Here is a 19504-nt window from a genome sequence, read left to right as displayed (position 1 = left end):
GGTGGTGCCATGGTTGGGATTCAAACCAACGACCCTAGTACTGCCAGGCGTAAGTGCTAACCATTTAGCCACTGTGCTGCCCTGGATTCAATATTTGGATGATAGGAAAGGCAGTTTTAAATTGATCTGGGTGATTAAGGCTGAAGGAATCTGGGTGGGTGAGTGGGAAGGAGAGTACTTTTTTTATGGAGAGTCCCTCCCTCCAAAAGCCTCCACCAATCAAAAGATGTTGGTATTAGGCTGTAGGGGATGTCACCAAGGACGGAGTGGCACCTCTTTTTTTTGTTTTTTCATTTGGCAGGATCAGCTGTCATACCGCTTTGTATTGGAGTGTCTACGGCAGGGACCCTGTGACAGACCCAACCAGGTCAGGAGCTTTTGGAGGAGACTGCAGGCTAGCCTCTTGCCTACTGACTATGGGCCCTGGCATCTGAGTGAGCTCTAATCTTTGGACGGTGTGTGCCTGGGGGACCTTTTGGAGCAGTTTTACTTTGGATTAAAGTCCAGGTCTCCCTGAAACACACATACTCTGAGAACTGGAGGACCAGGAAACAGATTTGGGGTCTCCCCACCCCCTCCTAGACTCAGAGACTCTAAGCAGCTCAAAACAACCTGATGCTGGGGATGCTTGCTGTAATCTGTTTGTCAAGGTGTGATGTGTTTACTGTTGTGTAGTTGTCCCATTGTTAATTGAGTCACCTATTGTTTGGTCCTCCTGGAGGTTCCGACATGATGGCATTAGTCTGGTGTTATCTTGACCTTGTTACCTTATCAGTGTGGGAAGCTTGTCCCAATATGTAATATTTGTTTTTATGTTCATGTGGGGACTGCCCCATATCTCTGAAGTGTATAAAAACCTATATTTCTGTTCAGTAAACAGCTCCAGTTTTGCACCTAAACTAGTGTTGCCCTGTCTTGGGTGCGATGCCCAGCTAGAATACCTTGGTCCTGTGTCCCAACGGTGAGATAGCAGTTTCTGATGAAATCAACAAATCGGGGTGACAGGTTGTCTGTCACAGACCCCAATGGAGATTTAGTGCTTTCCTTACATTACTCCAGCATTTCACTTTATTCATTGCTTCCCAGGTGTGAGCCACCTATACTGTATAATAAGCACTACCTAAAGGTTGTTTATAACATGCCTTGAATAACAGCTTGCTAGTCCATCTTTATGGATAGCACTCAATTTAAACCCTTTTTATAATTGTGCAAAGTTTTATATCTATAAAACAAAATTAAACAAAAAATATTGAAACAAAACTTGGGGATTGTTACTTGTTCCCTCATGCCTGGCAATTCATTTGGGGTAGTGACAGAGTGAGGAAGAGATATACAGTGCATTCATAATCAGTCCCCCTTCACTTTTTCAATTTTGTTATGTTGCAGCCTGATACTTCAGTTATTTAAAAAAAATTTTTCTCAATTTACACTCAGTACCCCATAATGACAAAGTGAAAACCGAATTTAAGAAATGTCTGTGAATTTATTAAAAAGAAAAAACTGAAATTTTGCATGTACTTAAGTATTCAAATTAGATATTACTTGTGAACCACTTAATATAATCAGATACGGTTTGCTGACATTAAACACATCCTTAAATCATGTGTGCATACCAAAAAAATAATTAAATGAATGTCGCGCTCCTAATTAATATCAAATACCAATAAAATGATGAAAAAAGCAAACAAACAAAATATATAACTTAAAATAAATGAATCACAAAAATATTAAAATAAAAGAATAAAATGAAAAATGATGATAAATATATAGAAAATATAAATAATAAGCATAAAATCTCTAATGATAACTAAATAGTGATTGTCCCAAAAAAATGTGTTGATGTGATCTGAAAAAAATATAAAGGTAAATTGAACAAATAAATAAGTCTCTAGTGATATAAAAGTGACAAAATCCCATTAAAAGTGATCAAAAATAAGTGATTGCAATTCCCAGTGGTTCCTTCTTGTGATTAGGTTATGCGCTCACCTCCTTTTCAGTCTATTATAGGCTTACTTCGTTTTTTGTTCACATATGGAACTTTAGATAATATGTTGCATCATATAAAGAGTGGTGGGTATCCCTTAATTGCTTCCCAATGCTCCTTTCCTCCTTGCCACTATCCCCGCAGGGATCTTTCACTCCTGCTGATCTTTCACTCCTGCTGATCTTTATCTCCTCCTTAGATGTTCCTCAGTAAGAAAATATAGACCTAGTGCCTTATCCTTTAACCACTTTTTGTCTGGACGCTTTTACCCCCTTCCTGTCCAGGGCAATTTTCAGCTTTCAGCGCTATCACACTTTGACAATTGCGCGGTCATGCAACACTGTACGTATATGAATTTTTTACCTTTTTTGAGACAGATAAAGCTTTATTTTGGTGGTATTTATTCACCGCTGGGATTTTTATTTTATTTTGCTATGTAAATGAAAGTCCAAAAATTTTTTAAAAAAGTGTTTTTCTTATAAAATTTTGCAAATAAATTATATTTCATCATAAATCTTGGCCAAAATGTATTCCGTTATCTTTTTAGTAAAAAAAATGCCACATTTAGTTTATAAACAAAAATTATAAATTTTTATGTTTTATTTTTATTTTATTTTTTAATATTTGTTTTTTTTTTTACATACTGTCACCCTAGCAGTACAGTGTCACCATGGTGACACTGTACTACTTGTGGGAGGGGATGAAGATTTCTTTTTTTTTTTTTTTTTTACAGTGATTGCTTTTACACCCATATAGGATGTATCTATTGGATTTGTTTATGCAATTGCTTTTGTATCATCTTGTTTAGTGTGAGCCGCTAGTTGCTTGCAAGTCCATAAGGTGGAGTGACACATAGGGGTTTATTTACTAAAGCTGGAGAGTCCAAAATCAGACTCCCTTCTGCATAGGAACCAATCAGCTTCTAACCTCAGCTTGTTCAATGAAGCTTTTGGCAATGAAACCTGGAAGCTGATTGGTTTCTATGCAGAAGGGAGTCTGATTTTGGACTCTCCAGCTTTAGTAAATAAACCCCATAGTGTCTAGAAATAGTAATGTAATCCCTTTGTTGCGATCACAGGCAGAGGTGATTGTTGGTAGTATAATTTTTGGCCCCAAAAAGATGGCCGCGCCCGATTTAACTTCCAAGAAAATGAAGGATATTGACTATATAAAGCATTAAGGGTGAAGTGAATGTCCAATCACAACTCCTTGATGAAGCCGTGTGACCTGCGGCGTAACACGTAGGGGAGGGGCTACGACGTCACTACATACCCGTGGACGACGAGTATACTATGTGTGCAGCGCACACAGTGATCTGTATTTCATTTAAACAAAGTGGTTTTATATCTTATTATAGGTGAGTGCATTTGGGCACATAATAAAGTATTTTTAGTCCTTAAAGGATAAGGCACTATGTCTATATTTTTTTCTTACTGAGGAACATCTAAGGAGGAGATAAAGATCAGTAGGAGTGAAAGATCCCTGCTTGGATAGTGGCAAGGAGGAAAGGAGCATTGGGAAGCAATTAAGGGATACCCACCACTCTTTATATGATGCAACATATTATCTAAAGTTCCATATGTGAACAAAAAGCGAAGTAAGCCTATAATAGGCTGAAAAGGAGGTGAGCGCATATTTATATTTTCTATATATTTATCATCATTTTTTATTTTTTTTTTATATTTTTTGTGATTAATTTGTTTTAAGTTATATATTTTAATTGCTTTTTTCATCATTTTATTGGTAATATTTGATATTAATTAGGAGCGCGACATTCATTTAATTACTTAAGTATTCAGACTCTCTACTCAGTACTTTGTTGAACCAACTTTGACAGCAATTACATCCCCAAATCTTTTTTGGGTATGCACACCTGCATTGGGGGATTTTCTACCATTGTTCTTTGCACAAGCTCAGTCAGGTTGGATAGGGACCGTCAATGGACAGCCATTTTCAAGTATCACCAGAGATGTTCAATAGGGTTCAAGTCAGGGCTCTGGCTGGGTCACTCTAAGACATTCACTGAGTTGCCTGTAAGCCACTTCTGTACTGTCTTGGTTGTGTGTTCATGTTGGAAGGTTAATCTTCTGCCATGTCTGAGGTCCTGAGCATAACAGGTTTAACAGGTTTTCATTGAGGATATCTCTGTACTTTGTTCCATTCAGCTTTCCCTCAACCATGGCCAATCTCCCAGTCCCTGCTGCTGAAAAACACCCCCAAAGCATGATGCTGCCACCATCATGCTTTACTGTTGGGATGGTATTGGGCAGGTGAACGGTGCCTAGTTTTCTCTAGAGATTACATTTAGAATTGAGGCCAAACCATTTAACCATTAGCCGCCCGGCCAATGGCCGTTTGGCGGCTTCAAAAGTGTCTCTGCACTCCGGGTGCACACCATTTGGCGTGCTCCCGCACATGCGCAGTTTGCGCTAATGCAGAGCGGCGCAGCAGTGCGATCTGTCACCGGCCGTGCACCTCGGACACGGCCGATGACAGATCCGAGTACTGGCTCCCGTTGCTGGTACCATGTGACCTGCTGTGACCAATCACAGCAGGTCACATGACAGTTGTATACAATGGATGGCTTCATTCATGATGCCATCCATTGTATACTAGTGCCTAGCTGTGAATGGTCACAGCTAATCACATGCACATGTCATGTGATTAGCTGTGACCAAATCACAGCTAAGCACAAAAAAAAAAAAAGCTGAATGAATCGATTTCATTCAGGTAAATGCTTGCGTATAGCAAAGTAATTCTTTGCTATAAGCAAATTGTGTAAAAAAAAAAAAATACTGATCACTTCCCCAAAGTAGTACAATGTAACTATGGTAACATTGTACTACTTTGGTCATAGTAAAATATGAAAAAAAATCTTTAAAAAAATGTAAAAAAATGTAATAAAAAATTAAATATAATAAAAAAATTAAAAAAATTAAAAAAAATATATTTTTTTTTTTTCATACTGTCACCAGTCAGTGTCCCTGTTCACCGCCATGCCAGTTATATGATGACGCTGTACTGCACTGGTGACAGTATGTAAAAAAAAAAATAGTGAAAATAATTTTTTTAATTTTTTTATTTTCCGAAAAATTATGACAAAAAAATACAACTTCAAAAAACTCGCCATGCCTCTTATGAAGTACGTCAGACTGTCTACTCTGCAAAAAGGGGTCATTTGGGGGATATCTGTACTGTTCTGACATTCTTGGACCTCAAGAAATTAGATTGGCCTTCAGTACTTCAGGATTGATCAATATTCAGATCTATACCATAGTTTGTGAACTCTATAACTTTCCTACAAACTAAAAAATACATCCTAATTTGGGTTATTTTCACCAAAGACATGTAGCAGAATACATCTCGGCCTAAATTTATGAAGAACAATTATTTATTTGTAAACTTTTATAACAGAAACAAAGAAAAACGTGTTTTTTTTCAACATTTTTGGTCTTTGTTTGTTAATTTAGCAAAAAATAAGAACCCCAGCGGTGATTAAATACCACCAAAAGAAAGCTCTAGTTGTGTGAAGAAAATGATAAAATTTTAGTTTGGGTACAATGTTGTATGACCGCGCAATTGTCATTCAAAGTGTGAGAGCGCTGAAACCTGAAAAATGGACTGGGCAGGAAGGTGTAAAATTGCACGGTATTGAAACGGTTAATCTCGGTTTAATCAGAGCAGAGAATCTTGTTCCTCATAGTCTGAGAATCCTTTAGGTGATTTTTTTGCAAACTCCAAGCAGGCTTTCATGTGTTTTGCACTGAGGAGAGGCTTCTGTCTATCCATTCTGCCATAAAGCCTAGACCTGTGGAGGGCTGCAGTGATAGTTGTCCTTCTGGAACTTTGTCTCATCTCCACGCAGGATCTCTGGAGCTCAGTCAGAGTGACCATAAGGTTCTTGGTCACCTCTCTTAATAAGGCCCTTCTCCCCTGATTGCACAGTTTGTCTGGGTGACCAGCTCTTGGAAGAGTCTTGGTTGTGCCTAACTTTTTTCTGTTTGAGAATTATGGAGGCCACTGTGCTATTGGGAACCTTCAGTGCAGCAGAAATTTTTTTGTAGCCTTCCCCAGATCTGTGCCTTGCAATAATCCTGTCTCTGAGCTCTGAAGGCAGTTTGTTTTGACCTCATGGCTTTTGCTCTGATACAGTATGCATTGTCAGCTGTGAGGCCTTTTATAGACAGGTGTGTCTTTCCAAATCCTAGTTAGTCAATTTAATTTACCACAGGTAGACTGCAATCAAGTTGTAGAAACATCTCAGCAAAATTTCAAGTGTTGTTGCAAAGAGTCTGAATACTTATGCCAATGTGATATTTCAGTTTTTCATACATTTGCAAACATTTCTAAAATTCTGTTTTCACTTTGGCATTATGGGGTACTAAGTGTAGATTAATGAGGAACAAAATGAATCTAAGCAACTGAACATCAGGCTGCAACATAACAAAATTGAAAAGTGAAAAGGGTTTGAATAATTTATGAATGCACTGTAAATGTAAATGTTTTGTGGTGTCCTCTATTGAACACACCTGGTACTTTGCCTACTATGTTAATTTGATTTCTTATCATTTCAAAGTACTGTGTTAGTTGTCCCCACATCTGTAGATGAATATGATCCCACCAGATGACCATCAGACTTATTCACATATAAAGAGCCAGTGGCATCAATCAAGTTGACCCCATTCTCCTTTTCTTCAACATTTGACCAGAGTTTTTCTGGGAAACCCCTTGTTGTGAATTGACATAGGTCTCTGCACTGGAGCTTTTTGTTGGCTGCTTGCACAGTCTTTAGTTTTACTGTGGTGTCCCTTGCATTGTAGCTTCTGCCTTTTGAGCAGTGGTTTTCCAAGTCCTAAGCTGCGTTGTACTGAAAATTAGTTTGAAAATTAGTTTGAACCTTGTCAAATGGGTCCAGAAAGTGATCAATTGGAGAGTGCACTAGAGGTCCTTGCTGTTTTAAGCCTGGTACACAAACACGTTTCATACTTTACAAACCCTGCTGAAACTATGCATTGTCAAATAGTGATATCGCTTATTAATTCTCGATCCTAGATTGAAGATCAACTATAATGGAGCATTGACTTTTTATTCACAAAGAAACTCATTGGTATTGTTTAATCTTTTGCTATAAATGTTATGTAAACTTCAGCAAGCATTTATAAAGCATTGACAGCATCAAACCGCTGGAGCCATTATAGCATGCTATAATAAAGTTCCTAAAGTGGACCTATCAACAGTTTGTCTGCATGTATAAATTTCCAACATGTTACAATATGCAATTATTTTACAAAAGTTGTACCTTTTACCACTAAAAGCAGTTCTTGGGTTTCAGTGACTCTGCCTAGGTTGAGATGATGTCATCAGTCTGCTGCAAGCAGGAGAAAACATTTTCTCAGTCCTCTTTCCTCCCGTGATCAGACTGCAATCTTTTAATGCCTGCTGAAGTTTGTCTAAAGTGTTAAAAAAACCCAAAACAAACAAATTCTGTACATCTATGCCACACTTCCACAGACACATTATGACGTTAATATAGCCATCTTCGTCCAGGGACTAAAAATGCCACATCTCTTATACCCATTTCCTAACCTGAGCCGGACCCAAATATGCTGGTCCTAGAGGATGCAGAAACAAAATTAACAGGATATTGAGGCAGTATTGGAGTTAGCTGCAGAAGATTTTTCCCCAGATTGTCACTATGTTGAAGAGGCAGCGCCACGCAACACGCATGATAATGTTGAAAATCTCATTGCTTCTGTCCAAAAAGCCTTGGCATTGTGCAACCTGACTTGTGCCTTGCCATGCCACCTTGGATACTAACAGACCTGCAAAACACTCCCAGTCTATGAACAGATAAAATGTATGCTGTCTGTGATGAGTGGGTTACTCCTAAAAGAATTTTCATTCCCCTCCCCCCCTCCCAAAATCTTTACTGCACTCCAGTGGAAAAAAGAGTTCACAAAGTGGGTTATTCCTGTACTTGATCCTGCCATCTCTGTTCTATACAAACCTCTGTTTCTATTGAAGCTGTCCTTCTTTCAAAGATTCTGCAAAGTTTCAGATTCTCCGAAAGGTTGCCTTTGATCTTGCAGGCCCAGCCCTGAAACCAGCTCTTGCTGCAGTTTCAGTATGTCAAACTGCAGCTAAAACAACGGAAATGACCCTGTATTGCAGGATCATGCTATTACATGGCAATTACAGCAATTGCCTTCTGCTCTGCTCTTTTGTACACATGCCCTAGAACAGTGGTCGGCAAGCCGCGGCTCGCGAGCCACATGCGGCTCTTTACACGCTTTAATGAGGCTCTTGTGTGCCGGGCGCCCGCTCCCCTCCCTCCTCTCGGGCGGCAGGGACTCTGCAGTGTGATCCAAAAAAAAAACAGCCAGGGCAGCGCGCTCAAATGCAATGATTGGCCAGTCTCGCTGCCACTCACATCCTGATAGCCAGTGATTGGCTGTCAGGATGTGTGTAGGCGGGGCAGCGTCACGAACGTGAGAGGAGCTAGGCTCCTCTCACAGTCCGCCCTGAAGACCGGAACGGCGCGGGAATACGGCGAGAGGAACGCGCGGAGCAAAGGTAAGTGAATTGACACAGGGGGGACTTGGCTTACTACTTGCTACTTACTTACTACTACTATATGAGGGATGAATTACTATATGGGGGATGAATTACTATAGGGGGGATGAATTACTATATGGGGGATGAATTACTATATGGGGGATGAATTACTATATGGGGGATTAATTACTATGGGGGATGAATTACTATAGGGGGGATGAATTACTATATGGGGGATGAAATACTATATGGGGGATGAATTACTATAATGGGGGATGAATTACTATATGGGGGATGAATTACTATATGAGGGATGAATTACTATATGAGGGATGAATTACTATGGGGGATGAATTACTATGGGGGATGAATTACTATGGGGGATGAATTACTATATTTTGGGGGATGAATTACTATGGGGGATGAATTACTATAGGGGGGATGAATTACTATGGGGGATGAATTACTATATGGGGGATGAATTACTATATGGGGGATGAATTACTATGGGGGATGAATTACTATATGGGGGATGAATTACTATATGGGGGATGAATTACTATAAAAACTTATTGAAACTAAAAACAGTGTACCATCCTATGTATTTTCAGTTTTAAAAATGTGGCTCTCAAAATAAATTTCAATCGTGGTTTTGGCGAGATTTGGCTCAGTTGAAAAAAAAGGTTGCCCACCACTGCCCTAGAACATGTCATGAGACAAATTTTCCAGAATAGCTCCAGTATCCATTCACATGCACAGAATGTTAGAGCTTAGACAGCTGAAGCTGCCTGCAAAGGGCACCAAACATGTATGCCTTTCCCATTGAGGTGTTTATTTGGTGAGGCACTTGACCAGTTCACAAAAGAGGATACAGGTGGGAAGATTTTATTTCTACAGTGGAAGGTTCCAAAACCACCATTTTCAGGAGTCCCTAGCTCTTTTAAACTCAGAGCACCTGTCCACTCTAACCAGGCTTCAACTTCAAAAGTTCTTTTTTTTTTGGTGCAAGGCTTGGTGTACATGTAGTGTGTGTATGTATGTATGTGTGTGTATGTGTATATGTGTGTACATATACACACAAACACAATGATGGGTGTTCTTGCATATTGCTTGATTGTCATATTAATTAAATGGGCAAAGGTATCCGTCATAAATTATTGCTGAGTTTGATTTTACTGGAAATCCTTTTCTAAAACACTAGTTTGCATCATGGCATAATCTGACATTGCATTGTCAATTGTATATTAAGACACATATCCCATCCTTATTTCTACACAATTATGACAATATTTTATTAAATTTAACCAGTTTAAATAACATAAAAGGTCAAATTGTTACCTTCAAACATGCTGGGCCAAATTAGAAGTTACTTTTTGCGTTTAGCCAAAACTGACTTTTTTTTCTTTTTTTTTTTTTTTTAAAGCAGTTTGTATTTATTCCCTCTATTCTACTACAGCCAAATTTTAGAAGGTCTTACAGTTTTTCCTATCAAGTATGTATAATATAAATGCATATTATATTATTTATGCCTTTTTTCTTGGATGGTTTTTCTGTGACTTGTAGAATTTAAAAAATGTATATCTGACAGATCTGAGCATACATATTGGCTAAACACTGCTAAAGGCATAATCTCAAATGGAAACTTGCAATGTTTGTAAAATGTTGATGAAATCCTTACCAGAATAATTACAAAATTCATGATATTGATCTAAATGTTTACTTGCATTTTGTTGTACAAATGTTAGAAATTTAGAGGATACAAATTTGCTGGAACTCCATACAGCATGGACCTGAGATAAAAATCCTTGAACAAAAAGTGTGTTTTATCATTAAACTTCAAAGCATTCCTGTTGTCTGTTTGTGAGATCTACTGCAAGGTCAGGTCACCTAAAACCCAATCATCTCTACTGTCATCATTAAACACCAACTTCCAAAGTTGTGTGTGTTTTTTTTTTAATTCTAAGCTTAAGAACCACATTAAACACATGCAACCACACACATTATTAGTGCCAATAGAGGCCCTGTACTCTTGAAATTTAATGTAGAGAGGCGTAATGCTGGGTATACACTAGTAGATTTTCGAATGAACATTTGTACGAACTTTTGTACAAAAATTCTCAGTACATTTGATGCCTTGATGAATGTTTGAAAGTAGTTCAAAATTTTGTTTGCTTTTAACATTTGGTTTTGAAACAAATTGACTTTACCAAACAAAAACCACATATACTGTTAGAAATGTGTTCATTGTTCACGTGAGGTAAAATTTCCCACCCTGCTTCTTTGAATTTTCTTATAACTGAAAATGAGTGTCAGTTTGACCCCACTAACATTTAGAAAATTGAAACAAAACATTTCAAATGAAAATAGACTAGTGTATACCCATTTTAGAATTCTAAAGAATTGCTTGAGGTGATTGTAGCTGTGTTGATGCACTTGCAACAGAAACAATTGAGTACTGACCTTGATACATTTTTATTTTCACTAACATACAATTTTTCAGGACAAGTTTTCAGAGTATGTCCTCCTCTTCAAGGTCTAAGCAGTACTGGTACACAATGTTTTACTAGAATGTAAAAAAAAATACTATCTCTGAGGGAGAGAAAAAAGGAATTTTAAAGAAGAAATCCGTTAAGCTCTATTGTTTTGGTAAGCCACTTCACCAGCTTTTGTGAAATGTGGCTACTTGTGTACACAAACACATGTGACATGAAGATCCTGCAATGTTCATCTTGCTACATTATCTGAAGCCCAAATGTTAATATGAAATGCAGATTATTGCTATGTAATAATGAAATGTGTAATCTTTCTGAGCTGTAGCCTATAGGTCATATATCACCTTCCTGGTTGGCTTTGTTGGCACCTTGTCACATTCTTGTGGGCTAGAGGAATTCATTGTTCTTGTTTGAACTGATAAGAACAAAAAAGGGTTTTCTGCCTGAGACCTTGGGAAATGCAGAAGGGGTGGAATGTTGACATGGAGCAGTAGGGCTGCACTTTCCCAAGCTGTGCACGCTGCATTCTTCTACAACAGCAGTCAGCTCTGACCCTAGGTGTACTGCTCAGACCCCTACTGTCCAGGAAGAAAACTGAAGAACATTGTACATAATCTGCATATGAGGAAGTGGATCTCTTGCTTTTATCTTTTAGTCAAACTGACCTCACTATTGATTTTTGGTGATTTCTCTGGAACCTAATACCCCTTCTATGATTGACTGTTTTGCATCTACCACAGTCCCAGTGTATCCCTGTATTGTACAGTGTATTGAGCAGGACATGTACAATGATATTTTGCTAGGAAATGCAGAGGTGCAGACATATCTGCAAATTGGAAATAGTTAATGATGACAATTTGTCCATCAAAATATTGGCTATGTTTAGAAGTTCACGTTTAATTTAAAAACTTTGGCTGTTATAGGGAAGGACTGTAGATGTTCACATGATGATTAATTCTCTAGTTGGTATGGCTTCTGTTTAAAAATGATGTATGTGCAAAGTAAATGAAACCAGACTGAGCCATTGCAGTTTAACCACTTCCTGTGCAGACACTTTTACCCCCTTCCTGTCCAGGGCAATTTTCAGCTTTCAGCGCTATTACACTTTGAATGACAATTGCGCGGTCATGCAACACTGTACCCATATGAATTTTTTACCATTTGTTTTTGAGACAGATAAAGCTTTATTTTGGTGGCATTTATTTACTGCTGGGATTTTTATTTGTTTTGCTATGTAAATGAAAAAGTCCAAAAATTTTGAAAAAAAGTGTTTTTCTTATAAAATTTTGCATCATAAATCTTGGCCGAAATGTATTCCGTTATCTTTTTAGTAAAAAAAAAAAATAAGCCAAATTAGTTTATACCCAAAAATTATACTTTTTAAACATTTTTTTTTACATTTTTTTTTTTTTTTTTATGTTATTTGTTTTGTTTTTACATACTGTCACCCTAGCAGTACAGTGCCATGGTGACACTGTACTACTTGTGGGGGTTATGAAGATTTTTTTTTTTTTTACAGTGATTGCTTTTACACCCATATAGGATGTAAAAGCAATCATTTCTCCTTCTCTCTGTCTGCATTTTTGCAGCCATTGAGAAATACTGAGTGAGCTATGATTTGGTCACAGCTTGTCACATGGTACAAGGCTGTTGTGAATAGCCTTGTACCATGTGACCTCTGATCATTCACAGATTTCACACGTAGTGAGCAATGATGTCACAAGTGACATCTTGCTTACTACTTTGCATGTGATCACTGATTGGCCAATCAGTGATCACATGATCGGGATCCCGTCCAACGATCGGTGTTTCACACCGGGCACAAGGACACAGCGGGCACTGGATCGCGGTGCTGCGCGCTCCCAGGGAGTGCGCAAAGCTAGAACTGGGGGGTGCCTGGAGTTCCACCGTCCTGCCGTTTATAAACAGCAGGCGGACAGTAAGTGGTTAAACAATACTTAATTAGAAGATACCTGAAAACTGCAACCAAATTAGTTTCAGTACTTACATTTTATAGTAAGAGAAATCATGATTAAACTAGCGCCCATTTTTCAAGGGTGAGTCATTCGAATACCTATTAGCTGAGTGGCAAATACTCTTGGGAAAGAATAATTGTTGTCCATAACTATTTACCAAACAGCAAAATGTCTGCTAAAATTGTTACTTGGATTACATGTATAGAATGTATTGTTGTCTTATGAAGAAAAGTTAAAATTGGTCTGAATGCTTGAAAATTAACCTCTTCACGCCGGCCAAACATAAAGGTGCGGGCTCCCGGCGTCTGGGCCTAGTCTGGGCCTAGACGCCGAGCGGCCGCACATTTGCTTTCTATTAAAAAAAGACATGTGCTGAGAGCGCACGCCCTGCACTCTTCCAGCACACATGTCCGGTACTCATGGAAAGGTTCATATCTCTTTCGATTGGGACCTTACTCAATCATGTGACCGCATGCCACGGCGGTCACATGACCCTAAACCCGCCCCGCCTCTCGGCTTCTAAAACCCTTAAATGGCTGGAAGGCGCCGGCACGAAGGGATTAAAGAAAATAATGTAGCAGAATTACAAATATTAAACATAGATTGCCCTGTATTGGTGCATTTGTGTTGCACTGCTCCTCTAGTCAGTATGGATTGTCCACCTTTAGTTACCCCTATAATTAGATTAGTCCGGCTATATTGTCATACTATGGCTGGCCATTTTAGCAGAGGGAGAATATTACCATTTGCGTTTGAATGTCCAAATCTTCAGAAGATAGCATATATTTCTAGTTTATTATAGTAACACAATTTTTTAGATTGTCTACATTGTTCTTAACATTTTTCTACAGATACCTTATGTTTTATTTTTACAACACTCTATAAAATCGTGCACAAAAGTTTGCATACCCTCGGAGAGTTGGTAATATACACCGTGTTCCAAATTATTATGCAAATTCTATTTAAGTGTCATAAAGATTAAATATTTTGTTTTTCAGTTTAACTCATGGATGGCATTGTGTCTCAGGGCTCTTTTGATCACTGAAAACAATCTCGGACACCTGTGATAATTAGATTGGCAGGTGAGCCCAATTTAAGGAAAAACTGCTAAAGGAGGGTGTTCCACATTATTAAGCAGAGCACTATTTTCAAGCAATATGGGGAAGAAAAAGGATCTCTCTGCTGCCGAAAGGAGTGAAATAGTTCAATGCCTTGGACGAGGTATGAAAACATTAGATATTTCACGAAAACTTAAGCATGATCATTGTACTATTAAGAGATTTGTGGCTGGTTCGTGCAGATAAAGGCACATTGAGGAAAATTTCTGCCAGATGCATGCATTGGATCAAGAAAGCAGCTGCTAAAATACCATTACATAGCAGCAAACAGATATTTGAAGCTGCTGGTGCCTCTGGAGTCCCACGGACATCAAGGTGTAGAGTCCTCCAGAGTCTTGCAACTGTGCATAAACCTTCTATTTGGCCACCACTAACCAATGCTCACAAGCAGAAACGGCTGCATTGGGCAGAAAAATACATGAAGACTAATTTTCAAACAGTCCTGTTCACTGATGAGTGCCGTGCAACCCTGGATGGTCCAGATGGATGGAGTAGTGGATGGTTGGTGGACGGCCACCCTGTTCCAACAAGGCTGCGACGTCAGCAAGGCAGTGGTGGAGTCATGTTTTGGGCTGGAATCATGGGAACAGAGCTGGTCGGCCCCTTTAGGGGCCTCAAAGGTGTAAAGATGACCTCTGCAAAGTATGTGGAGTTTATGACTGGCCACTTTCTTCCCTGGTACAGAAGGAAGAACTATGCTTTCCGTAATAAAATAATCTTCATGCATGACAATCCACCATCTCTTGCTGCAAAGAATACCTCTGCATCAATGGCTGCTATGGGGATAAAAGGAGAGAAAGTCATGGTGTGGCCTCCATCCTCCCCTGACCTCAATCCTATTGAGAACCTTTGGAGCATCCTCAAGCAAAAGATCTATGAGGGTGGGAGGCAGCTTACATCCAAACAGCAGCTCTGGGAGGCTATTCTGACATCTTGCAAACAAATTCAAGCAGAAACTGTCCAAAAACTCACAAGTTCAATGGATGCAAGACTTGTAAAGCTGCTATCAAATAAGGGGTCCTATGTTAAGATGTAACGTGACCTGTTAAAATGTTTAAAAAGTTAAAATGTTGGTAAAAGTTTGATTGAAATAGCTTTTGATTTCAGTAAATATGCTGCAAACACAACAAATGACCATTTTCAGTTCTTTACAACCTATAAAGTGTTTTGAAACTTACTGTGCGTAATAATTTGGAAGAGCGCATTGTAAGTTTTTTATGTTTAAAAAAAATACTGTTGTTATTAGGAGGTTTGTTCAATAAAATGTGAATTGTACACGTAATAGTTGATAACATGAGAATTATGCTGACTGTTATTTACATCAATTATTTAGGTAAATGAGAAAAATATAATTTGCATAATAATTTGGAACACGGTGTACAGTATGTAGTGAGCAAGTAAAACACATTTCTTTTATTTATTATAAGATTCATATTCAACTGTAGGTCATAATAGAATGGCACAACCATAAAAGAAAACAAGTAAGCAAATGAAATGACCCCTGTTAAAAAGCTTACATATCTTTGGTTCCTAATACTGTGTATTGTCCCCTTTATCATCAATGACCGTGTGCCGCCTTTTGAATAGCTGTCTATGAGACCCCGAATTCTTGCAGGTGGTAAAGCTGCCCATTCATCTTGGCAAAATGCCTCCAGGTCATGCAAAGTCTTTGGTCATCTTGCATGAACCACTCCCCAGAGTGGTTTGATATTATGTTCCGGAGACTGTGATGGCCACTTCAGAAACTTCTTCTTTTTCTGATGTAAATACTGGAGGGTCAACTTGGCCTTGTGCTTAGGTTCATTGTTGTGCTGGAAAGTTCAAGAGCATCCCATGTGCAACTTTCATGCAGAAGAATGCAAATAATTGACTGTCAGTATTTTCTGATAACATGCTGCATTCATCTTGCCATCAGTTTTTACAATTTCTGCCAAAATTTCACAAATTCTGCCAGGGTGTGCAAATGTTTGAGTACAACTGTATAATACCATTAAAATCAATGTTGTTTTATAATTACATAAGTATTATTGTATAAATGCCTATTTGTTTTAGTTGAAGCCAAAATATCTATCAGTATGAGTACTTAAAGTGATATTAAAAGCTATTAAAAAAATAAATAACAAACATGTTATGCTTACCTGCTCTGTGTAGTGGTTTTGCACAGAACAGCCCCGATCCTCTTCTTGGGTCCCCTGCTGGAGCTCCTCCTGGCCTCTCCCTCCTGCCGAGTTCTCACAGAGAAAGCATCTTGCTATGGGGGCACTTAAGCAGGCTCACTCCTGAGCCACTGCTCTGCATGTCCATTCACACACAGAGCCGTAGCTTGGCCTGCCCCCTCTCTCTAATTATTGGCTTGCTGGCTGTGATTGACAGAAGCAGGAGCCAATGGCTTCTGCTGCTTTCTCAGCCAATGAGGAGGGAGAGTCCCAGAGAGCTGATGCTCTCGTGCAGATCGCTGGATCCTGATAGGGCTCAGGTAAGTGTTAGTGGGGGCTACTGCATACAGAAGGTTATTTACCTTCATACATAGAACGCATGAAGGCAATAACCTTGAGCTCTTACAACCACTTTATGGTCTAACTAAAAGCAAAACATTTTTTAGATTTCAATAGATTAGTGAGGTCATGACCCCCCCAAAGTCTCATCGGTAACAAAAGTGAGGGCCCAATATGTTTAATTTGCAGTAGAGCAGGAATAGAGGAGAAACCTTTCAACTGGCACACTTGTTCTTGTTACACCTTCCTAAGAGGGGATGTTGGTCACTTTGGAAAGGAATTCTCTCACTGCTTGTTTATTTTAAGGACACAGATGGCAAAAAAACTGACAGCAGCCCCTACTCTATCCACATTGTAGAAAAAAAAACCTTTTGACTTTAGCTATACTTTAAGCCCCCATTGCAAATACATGTGTTCCAAAATTTATTTTGAATGAGATCAGAATTGTCTCATTTTATATTTTAACATGGATATGCCTGCTGGACGTGTAGTTGCATGGTAATGCTAGTCCATTACAATGCTGAATGTTATATTGCTGAATAAGAGCTGCTGTTGGGTATTTGTAGCGTTGGTAAAGACAAAAACTCAGAAAGTAGAATAACCACATAGTGGCATATCAGGACTTGTCTTTTACAGAATTGCTGTAGGTCACTGTATGTTTGCAGCTTAAGTTGAACTCCTACCTTCAGTTTTTTACAGAAATTTCTTACATTGATATCATTGCACACTATGAGCTTCTCACTGCTATCCACTACACTAGAAACACATCTTTGTGCATATCAGTGTCCTTGATGTGGGCACTCTTACTTTATCTTGATTACCATACCCAGGGCCGATGCTAGACTATTTTGCGCCCTAGGCAAGACCAGCTACTTGCACCTCCCCACCCAAAATAAAAAAAACTTCACCTGTAGTTCTACTTCAGCTCTCCTAGCACACATCCTCTTTCCCCTCAAACTTCCACGCTAGCATAATCCTGTCCCCCAAGTCCCCCTTCCTGGCATAAATCCCCCCAAACCCACCTCCTAGAACAAATCCCCCTAAATCCTTCCTCCTAGCACAACCCCCTCCAAATTACCCTTCCCAGCACAAATCCTTCCTCCCCACCCAAATCCCCCCTCCTAGCACAACCCCTCCCAATCCCCCCTCCTAGCACAATTTTCCCCCCAATCTTCCCTCCTAACACAAATGCCCGTCGCATAACACAAATTTCCCCCCTCTTAGTACAGATCCACCCAATCCCCCTTCTAGCATAACAAACTGGCATATTTGAAGTGTATCTAGTCTAGTAAAAGCTTTTTGTTCTTGTTCTTGCCCCAGCTGGAAAGATTCATGCTCCGTTTTAGCCCTGGTTCACACTGCTGTGACTTCTCATGTGACTTACAACAGTCACATGACAAGTCAAAACACATTAATTTAAATGGGTGCCATCCTAATTGCTGCAACTTAAGTATAGCAGAGCAACACAAAGCAATGTGCTTACACAGCGAAACACACAGCACAGAGTAAAACAGCACACTGTTAACCCTTTGATCACCCCAGATATTAAGCCCTTCCTGCCCAGTGTCAGTGCTTTTTATTAGCACTGATCACTGTATTAGTGTCACTGGGGATGTCAGCGACCGTTCCCCCCCAGTGTCAGGCTGCCGCAGTCCCACCATGAGTCGCTGATCACCACCTATATACCAGTAAATATACCGCAATTTGTAGACGCTATAACTTTCACATAAATTAATTTACACGTATTAGGATTTTTTTTTCAGCAAAGACGTAGCAGAATACATTTTGGGCAAAATTTATGACTAAATAGATTTTTTAAATTTTTTAACTGGACATGTTTAATAGCAAAAGTCAAAAATATTTTTTTTCTCAATTGTCAGGTTTTTTTGTTTATAGCGCAAAAAATAAAAAATGCAGAGGCGATCAAATACCACCGACAAAAGCTCCATTTGTGGGGGAAAGAAGGACATAAATTTCATTTGGGTGCAGTGTTGCATGACCGCGCAATTGTCAGTTAAACTAAGGCAGCGCCGATGTATTGCAGAAAATGGCCTGGTCAGGAAGGGAGGTAAATCCTCTAGAGGGCAAGTGGTTAAGGTTTAGAATTACTTTAAAGTAGCTCTAAAGCCTAAACATTTTTTACCTTAAACTGTTGCATTCACATGAACTTGTCTGAAAACGTCCAGAGATTTGTGAGCTGTCATCTCTTTAGAACCTAACTTTGCAGTTGAATTTCTTGTTAGGAGAGTAATATCTTCATAGATCTGACACAGTAGGTACAAATGAAAATGCTGAAGTTAGTGCTAGATGCAAATCCAGACATGATGGCAGGTGTGAGAGCATGCCATTAACATTGTAATTGGCATATGATCTGTGTTCTACAGTGTTTTATCTGAAAATATTTTTAATGCCAGTTGGCTGTTGAAACAATGTCCACTATTTCTCTGCAGTATATAGTTGAACTGTTACATTTCCTCAGCCTTTGTTGTATAGAATCAAGTGCTTATCTGCATCTGTCTTCTCTCATAACATATATGCGCAAATATGTATATTTTTCCGTGTTTTGGGATGACCTCCTTGTATAACATCTGTTGTTGTAATGCCAGCTGACGTTTAGCGTATCACATCCCTAAGCCACACAGATCATGGTTGAGGGGGGCGGGGGTTTCCCATGCTTGAGAATGCTCTAGGCTTCATACACAGGCAGTCTTTCACTGCACTCTGCTGGAGAAGCTATGAGGTAGAGCAGCAGATGTACTCGGAGTCCCCATCCAGTTGCCTCAAGCACAGGTGCACTACAGGTCACAGGTTTATGACACCTTTAAAAGGCAGACAATCAATGACTTGCAATCCCTTACTTAACTATCAAAATATGTCCTCAAAG

General features: G+C 39.1%; 1 protein-coding gene across 2 annotated transcripts in view; it reads left to right on the top strand.

Moving 5' to 3' along the window:
* Nucleotides 1-19504, top strand: part of HMGA2 (high mobility group AT-hook 2) — a 149031-nt gene that overhangs the window by 40300 nt on the left and 89227 nt on the right. Inside the window, exons 5-6 of one of the 2 annotated variants that reach the window (XM_089674149.1) lie at nucleotides 7937-7948; nucleotides 11364-11450. The exons of the other annotated variant lie outside the window; for it this stretch is intronic. Of the exons in view, the coding sequence (XP_089530275.1) occupies nucleotides 7937-7948; nucleotides 11364-11450 (99 nt within the window). Of the gene's footprint in view, nucleotides 1-7936; nucleotides 7949-11363; nucleotides 11451-19504 lie in introns of those variants that run through there. 2 annotated transcript variants of the gene reach the window in all.

Source organism: Staurois parvus, unplaced genomic scaffold (assembly GCF_062004578.1).
Source record: "Staurois parvus isolate SC_StPar_1 unplaced genomic scaffold, SC_StPar_1.0 ptg000147l, whole genome shotgun sequence".
NCBI classification, from domain to species: Eukaryota; Metazoa; Chordata; class Amphibia; order Anura; family Ranidae; genus Staurois; species Staurois parvus.
The sequence above is the reverse complement of the archived record's forward strand: the minus strand, read 5'-3'. Positions and strand labels throughout refer to the sequence as shown.